Source organism: Mesitornis unicolor, unplaced genomic scaffold, assembly GCF_000695765.1.
Source record: "Mesitornis unicolor isolate BGI_N332 unplaced genomic scaffold, ASM69576v1 scaffold12954, whole genome shotgun sequence".
NCBI lineage: Eukaryota > Metazoa > Chordata > Aves > Mesitornithiformes > Mesitornithidae > Mesitornis > Mesitornis unicolor.
Genome location: NW_010182124.1, coordinates 44,508 through 52,332, shown reverse-complemented (window position 1 = coordinate 52,332; position 7,825 = coordinate 44,508). Strand labels below are relative to the sequence as shown.

At 35.3% G+C, this 7,825-nt stretch overlaps 1 protein-coding gene across 1 annotated transcript in view; it reads right to left on the bottom strand.

Annotated features, from left to right (window-relative positions):
* Positions 1–7,825, bottom strand: part of RB1CC1 (RB1-inducible coiled-coil 1) — a 58,675-nt gene that overhangs the window by 12,768 nt on the left and 38,082 nt on the right. The window contains exons 14-15 of the mRNA XM_010183675.1: positions 5,715–7,627; positions 1,251–1,410 (exon numbers count right to left, since the gene is read on the bottom strand). Of these exons, the coding sequence (XP_010181977.1) occupies positions 1,251–1,410; positions 5,715–7,627 (2,073 nt within the window). The remainder of the gene's footprint in view (positions 1–1,250; positions 1,411–5,714; positions 7,628–7,825) is intronic.

The following is a 7,825-nucleotide window of genomic DNA, read 5'->3' as shown; positions in this document are numbered from 1 at the left end:
GGGGGGATGGGGGGGAAGTGACAACAAGCGTGAGGTTAAATACCCAGAATATTCAGTGATCAGCAGAGCCACTCCAGTAAGCTTTCAGCACTGACTGCTACACTATTTTTCTCTTGTTGTTTGGCAGTTTTTTGTTTGTTTTTGTTTGGTTTTTAATACAAGGTTCCATCTTTCCCTGTAATTTGCTGATAATGTCTCTGAACCTTCCCTTCCACACTCTGCTAGACAAATAGAGAATATTATAAGATGAGGAAAATGGCATATTCTGATGGAAAAAGAAATCTTACGATTACCAATGTAATGTATGAAATACTCCTATTAGATTTACTGTGTAAGGCTTACTTCACTATTAATGTCAGCAATCCAAATATTTCAAAAACATTTCTTTCTTTACAACTGTCCGCAATTTTCTGCTCTCTTCAAGTTATTCATAGCATTCATTCACTAAACTGGCCAGTATCTACACTGCCTCTTTGTCCTTATTTGATCCTATCATAGCTAAAGTAAGTAGAGGTGCTTAAAACAGAAAATCCTTTCTTAATGTTTAAATGCAACAAAGCTGTAGGTAATAGCTGTTACAAACAGAGATTTAATTTAAGAACTGAAGACTCATTTACAAAATCTGAGAGATTCAAGGTGTTTAGAAAGGAAAAAATGTGCGGATACAGATATAATTATTAATCCAGTACAATAAGTTTGTATCAAGGTGGGGAGTACATAGCGTTTTTACTAAGTAAAGTGTAATGTTTGCTTTGAACCTCAAATGCCACCTGCCTAGGCTAATGGAATTTAAAAATCCACTAAGTAGCATTCCAAATCAATTAGTATTTCAAATAGTTAATTTTGTGTTGTCCACAATGTTTGCTGTTAACTTAACATATATTAACCAGCATCTTTCTTGAGTTCAATAGATGAATGGATTAAAAATTTACTGCACAAGCTTAACAATTTAAGCAAAAGAAGTCACAAAGTAACACAAACTGAATACAGATTACTCAATTTACAGATATTTAAGGTGGGTTTCTTTGTTTGTTTGGGGCTTTTGTTTGGGTTTTTTGTTTTGTTTTGTTTTTAATGCTTCAGAGTTGGATTCCATTATCACATCATATGTTAGCTTCAGATAATAGTGCAAATTTAGAATGTGCATGCCATAGTAAAAAAATCCAAACAAACCACCTCCATAACTTCAAAACAGCAAAAGAACACAGAACCATCCTGAGAGAAAGAGTAATTAAAAAAATCAGCGTTACCTGCTGTTCTGCAGTGAGTGATGTTCTGATGTTCTGCATTTCTTCATTCTTTCTTTTCTCTTGCTCTTCAAGTTGCTCTAAGAATTTCATTTTTTCTTCCTGTAGCTTCTCTTGAAGTTCAGCAACCAAACTTGATTCAACAGATGATACAATGGGAGGACTTAAAAGAAAATATTCAGAGTTTAAATTTGCAGCATATAGAGAGTCCCAGAATACATGAAATAAGCAAACATGCAAAAGTCAGAGGTTCCTTTTTGAGACATTTTTCTGAAATATGTAATAAATATTGTATTTCAATTAGATCATTACTATCTTCAATTTTACATTTCAATCCTGAACATCTCACCAAATTCTCACTCTTGGGCATTCTGTTTTTTAGTGTACTACACTGGCTGTAATTTTGAAATTTTGTTGGGGGAGATTTTTGTTTTAATTTCTTAAGCACAACAGAAGGTATGGAAAGCGGTAAAGAGAAGAATAATAACATATGAACTCCCTAGAGATTCCAAAATGCAAAGAACTCTCACATAATTAACTCAGAACTCTGGTCTGCAGAATCTGGAGAACAGCAGTAATGATCATAAAGAAAGGAAAGCATTAACAGTCATAGAGGCAGGAAGGATAAAGACCTTGAATAGCAATGTTATGCAAGCCAAGTATTTTCCATCACTGAAACCAAAGCATTAACTACCCTCTTCTGTGTTTTAGCTCAAGTTATCAAGAACCACCATTGAAGAACACTGGGACAGACAAATTCCTTTGTTGGACAGCTTTTATGAAAAACTATTAGTTTAAACTTCTATTATTCCTCTACACCAGAATTATATTTAATATAAATGAAATCCCCCAAAACCTAACCCTCCATCTATATACATGTGTCAGTGGTTTTCTCTAGTCAGAGCAGCTTTGAAGTATTGTCTCCCCAAGTTAGGTAGGCTGTGCTTTAATTAAAACATTGTGGGCTACTGTAGTAACACCCACAAGCACAACTCCTAATACTAAAAATGCTCCAAGAATTCTTCTTGCTTCATAATGCAAAGATTCTCTGTTAAGACTAAAGGCTACAGAACCTCAGAGACACCAGAACGACTCAGCATGGAGAATATGAAAGAAAACTGAATTACAGAGGAGGCAGAGAACCTAAAATTCTGACAGCTGTATACTGGATGGGAGTTTGGGCATCCCTAAAAAGACCAGTTCCAGCCATTTCTACAGACTCTTTGCTTTACCATAGGGTCCAGCGCATACTCATCTACCTCTGCTTCGCCATCAGTTCTCTCAATCAAGTTAAGACAGCACAGGATAAGTTTGAGAACTGTAAAGAGGAAGTATGCCTGCACCTTAATTTATAATCAACAAAAATATACTCTCATATTATTCCAGATTATCTAAAAGCCACGGTAACATATCAGCCTAAACCCAAGGCCATTAACTACACTCAACCAAAGCAGGTATCATCTGCCTCTCAGAAAGGCTGCCTGACCTGCTGTTTCCCAGTGACAGCCAAGTAAAGGATATTATTCTGCAAAGGATGCTAACATGTATTACTAGTATTTAAACTCTTCACTACACCAGGTATTCGGTTTACACATGCACACATGTGATCTGCAAAGGTCTCAACAAGTGTGGCAACAGCCACAAAGCCTGTCTTCTTTTAGTGTTTTCAAAATACCAAAAGGACATTTCTTCAGAGACTGGGGTTGTTTTGCAAGTAAACACAGTTGCTTACTCTACTCTAAGGTGTTGTACCACATGGGCATACACTGAAGATACAAACTATTAGGCAGCAGTTAAGCATTCAAAAAGCCTGTAAGAAGCTGTAAATAAGAGAGCCTTGAAAGCCAACTGAAGTTCTCAGAGCAGCAAAACAACCTTTGACATTCCAGTAATCAGAAGTAAAATAAACAGAGAACAAAGCAATTAATGAGACACTCAGGCAAATATTTTTATGCCACTGAGAATGCAATTTGATGCTGGATTAAATTTCAATTTACTTCTAAATTAAGCCTAGCTGTAAGAGAGAGCACATGCTCCACAAAGAAGCTTCTTTGGTGGTCCGATAGAAGTGGGTGGACAATACTAAGGCTTGAAGACACCAAAATTGTAATTCAATTTTCAAAGCAGTCAGGATTCCTGTTCTATTTTTAATGTTCTGTACAAGATTATAAATCTTTTCACTAACCAGCAAATTGCTTGACACTGAAAGTCATTACAGAAACTGCTGTTCAGTTAATCTCGGTTAGTACATACTACATACAGTATAAAGATTAAATAGGAGAGCTGCAAATGCCTTGCAGTTGTATTATTTCTCCTAATCACAATTACCTGAATTTCAGTCACATTATAACCCAAACACATTAATTTTTGAATGTTTGTAATGCGCCGGCCACAAACATTTCTTTGTCACTTCTAAATATCTTTGTTAGTTTTCAGTTCAAAAACTATATTCCTAATATCAGTGCAACCGCAGGTCAAATTTAACAATTCATCTCCCTGTCCATGCTTTCCAGACAGCTAATGCAACATTGCTCTTGCAGAAAAGGACATCATCTGACAAGCATATAGGCACATTCCAAATAGAAGTTGGTTTCTACCATTATAAGTTAACTGCTGCACTATGACTGAGTCAGGGTAACAAGTCAACTTGAATTATGGACATAGTTTGGGGTTTTAGGAACTCAAAAACCAAACAGCTAGACAGTGACTTCGAAATATTAAGACAGAATCACATAACATATATGCCCTCTAGAGATAAAACACAGCAGATTTTTATTCCTAGAGAAAAAAACTAAGAGCAGATTAAAGGCATAAAGAGGAACCTTAGGAGGCAACACCTATTTAACATCGCACTGAAAATTAAATTATTTGACTGAACTCATAACAAGCTACTAACACTTCTTTAGACTAAAGGGGGTAAAGCTTCTCTGAAATACATTAGATGTTTTATCCAGTTTGTATAAGAATACACAGAGCTGCACTCAGAAGTTGTTCAAATTTAAGTGTAGATGGTAGATTTTTAAGAAGTCTGATAACACAGCTACATGTTTTTCCTGTTGAGTCAAGTTTTTAAAAAACTTGCTACAGTGCATTAATACATACAAAAGAGCATAAAGTTTCTTTTTTCTCTCCTCATTTCACCATATTTCAATAAGAGAATGTTTTGTTCTATTGAGAAGTACTTAGTTTCACTATATCCCAATCTTAATTCAACAAAATATAATATTATCTTCATGTATTATCTTGATCCAAAACAGAGGCACTAATACGACATCACTTAATGATGGATACATTCACATATCAAAATCCTGAGGTAATGGGAGTGACTCACTATGTAAGTGAATTGTGCACACCCGTTGGACTCTGCACAACCTCCCCTCTCCCCCCGTTTTTTTTAAAAAGAAAAATTTAATTGATATTCGAAAGTTAAATGCTAACTTTAGTCTGTATTCATGTTCTGCAGTACTTTTCTGGCTTTTATGCCTATTCTGTCCATTTTACTGGTCTTTTCTCATTTCACATACTTGGTATATCGTAATACCTAGAAAAAGTGCTCTATTAAGGTATTGCACAAACAAGATCTATCCCCTGTGTTCCTTCACACTACAATAACATAAATAAAAAATTCTATAATTTCAAAATATTGTTCTAAGCAGTAGTCACATGGAAAAATTCTAGTATTTCCATTCTACAACATCATAATCTACCTTGCTGACAGGCACTATGAACTAGTAAGTAGATAAGATATGAGAGGTCAGAGTAATTCTAGGCATTTATGGCAAGGGAAACTATATTCTTCTTTTCAAAAAGGAAAAACACTGTATTTTTAAAATACTGAAATACAATGACATTAGTATGCTCTTCAAAGCTATATTGCCCACGTGTGTTTCATTATAAAGCTCAAACTGAAGACCCTGAAAGACATAACTGTGGCAGCTGAAGTCAATGGAAGTCCAGGTAGCCATGGGACAATTCTCAGTCGATCATATGTATTCCTACACTTTTTCATTCCACCACTAGCACCAACGAGGGCACATAGTTAGCCAATAAAAGAAAGTGACCAGACTAAAAGCTAGCCACTGCATGTTCATACAGTGGTAGTACCAGAGCAAAGGATGAGAAGGACAGAGGGGGAAAACAAAGAGAGAGGCCAAACCGTCAAATCAGAATTTCAAGCAACATGCTATTGTGGAAACATAACATAACAAGACTGAAACACAAAACTTTCATTGCTGTCTGGAAATGATACTGTATAAGATACTTTACAATCTTTGAGATTAACTACAGACACAGGAATATCACTGCCTTTAAAATGGAAGTAACTTGAAACTTGAATATAGAAACCAACCCAGATAAACACTATTACAAATACATAGAAATTTTACTTACTGCATAGTACATCATTAATTTACCACATTAATGACTTTAAAATACTAGGAAAACACAGCAACTTAATTCTTACAGTACCTCTGATTTACTTGCATCTCAAGTTGTTGTATTTTTTCCAAAAGTCCCTTTTCAGCAGCTTCCCTCTGTAATTCAAACTCTTTACAAGCAGTTTGCACCGCATTCTCTTTTTCACAATTGAGCTTCTGAATGAGCAACTGCCTGTCTTGTTCTTGGTTAGATACTAACAGTTCTTTTTCTTCCTTAAGCTTATGGATCATAGCTTCATATTTTTCCTGTTGCTCACAGAGAGACAATTTTTCTGTTTTTTCCTTTTCTAGGGCATTCGCTTCCAACTCTAACTTACTTTGTAGCTCCGTTATTTGCTCTAAAAATCTTTTTTCTGCCTCAGAAGTTTTTTGATGAAGAAATGTTACTTTATTTAGTTCAGTTCTAAGCAAATTTGACTCCTTTTCGTATCTGTCTACTAGCTCAGAAATGCACTGATCTTTCTCAATTGTCATCAGAGTCCTTAGTTCTGATAAGCCCACTTGATATTCATCACTGTTAATTTGTAATTTATTATTTAATTTATCTATCTCCTTTTTTAAGCTTTCGGTTTCCTTATCAATCTGAGATTTTAAGGTCTCTTGTTGCTGACTCCTGCTTTCTTCCAAAAGAAGCTTCATTTCATCAGTTTCTGCCTCTTTCAGGGCAAGTTCAACTTCTAATTTGCACCTCAAATCAGACAGATCTGAAAGCTTGAGTTGTAACTCTTCTACTTGCTGCTGTTTCTCTTGCATAACTACTGCATGAGATTCCTGCATTTGTTCAAGTCTATGCTGGTTTTCTTTTTTTAATTTATCTAAACAGTCCTTGTGCTCAGCTAGCACCTTCTCAAATTCTTGTAAATGCCTGGCTTGTAGGTTGTTTTCCAGTTCTTTTAAATGGCTTTGCTCTAAACTCTCAAGTTCTGCCCTCAGGAGTTGTAGTTTTTCATTGTTTTCAACATGAAGTTTTTTCAAGTCTTCAAGTACTACCTCACGTGACTGTCTCAGTTCCTTAATTTCAGAATTTTGTGTCTCCATTTGGCATTCCAATTCAAGTAACTTCTGGTCTTTTTCATTCTGAAGGCAAACTACAGCTTCTTTCTCATTTTTCACCATTGTAAATTCATCATTCTTATTCTGAAGAACTTCCTCAAGGCCTAATAAGTCACCTTTTAACTTTTTAATCTTCTCTTTATTTTCCTCACCATCCTCCAGTAATTTATTAATTTTAGTTTCATATTCACTTTTCAAAGACTGTAATTCTTTTTGATGTTTATCTTTTAGTGTTTTTTCAAGTGAAAGTTTTATCTTCTCAATAGTATTTACTATTTCTAATGAAGTGCATTTTAAAGAATTAGAAAAGTCACACTGTTCTCTTTGTACAAGTGTTCTAAAGTGGCATAGATCATCTTTTATACCTCTTAAATGTACCTTGGAGTCTTGGGCAATAACCCTACACTTCTCCATGCAAACATTGAGAGATGCATTTTCTACTGAAACATCCTTTACACGAGAATTTGTATCTTGCATACGTCTACTGTCTATTGCATTGATAACTGAAGAATAAAGAGATTCCACCATCATTTCTGGACTTTGTGGATCACTTATTACATTAGGAGATACTGGATTTTCTTCTATTACAAATTCATTTACTGCTGACATAAAGTCAGATTCTGGACTTTCTGCTAATGAATCCAAGTCTAATGATCCTTGCTTGAGAGCTTGCTCCAAGTTTGGATGGGCAATAGTTTCAAAATCAAATGTATGAGCATCAATGCTGTCTGGAGACAATTCTTCTAATGGAGCTGGACACACAGGAGGACACAGGGGACCCTGAAGACTGAGCGATGGAGGAGTTCTTGGAGAGGTAGCAATTGCGGTTCCTGTTGTACTTTCCATCCTTGGTGTGGTAGCAGATTGTGGCGATGCTTGACTACTGGAGGCCTATAAGTTATAAAATAGGAAAATCTTAATGAAGTAATAGGCAAAACTGTTACTATTATAAATTTATTAAAAATTACCAGGCAAAACAAGAAGTTAAAAAGTCAGCCTTCTTATCCATAACAGTCCAAAATACATACTACTAAACTTTAAGTAAAAATTGCAGCAACTCAAAAGAGATTTTCCAGTAAGTTTCAAAAA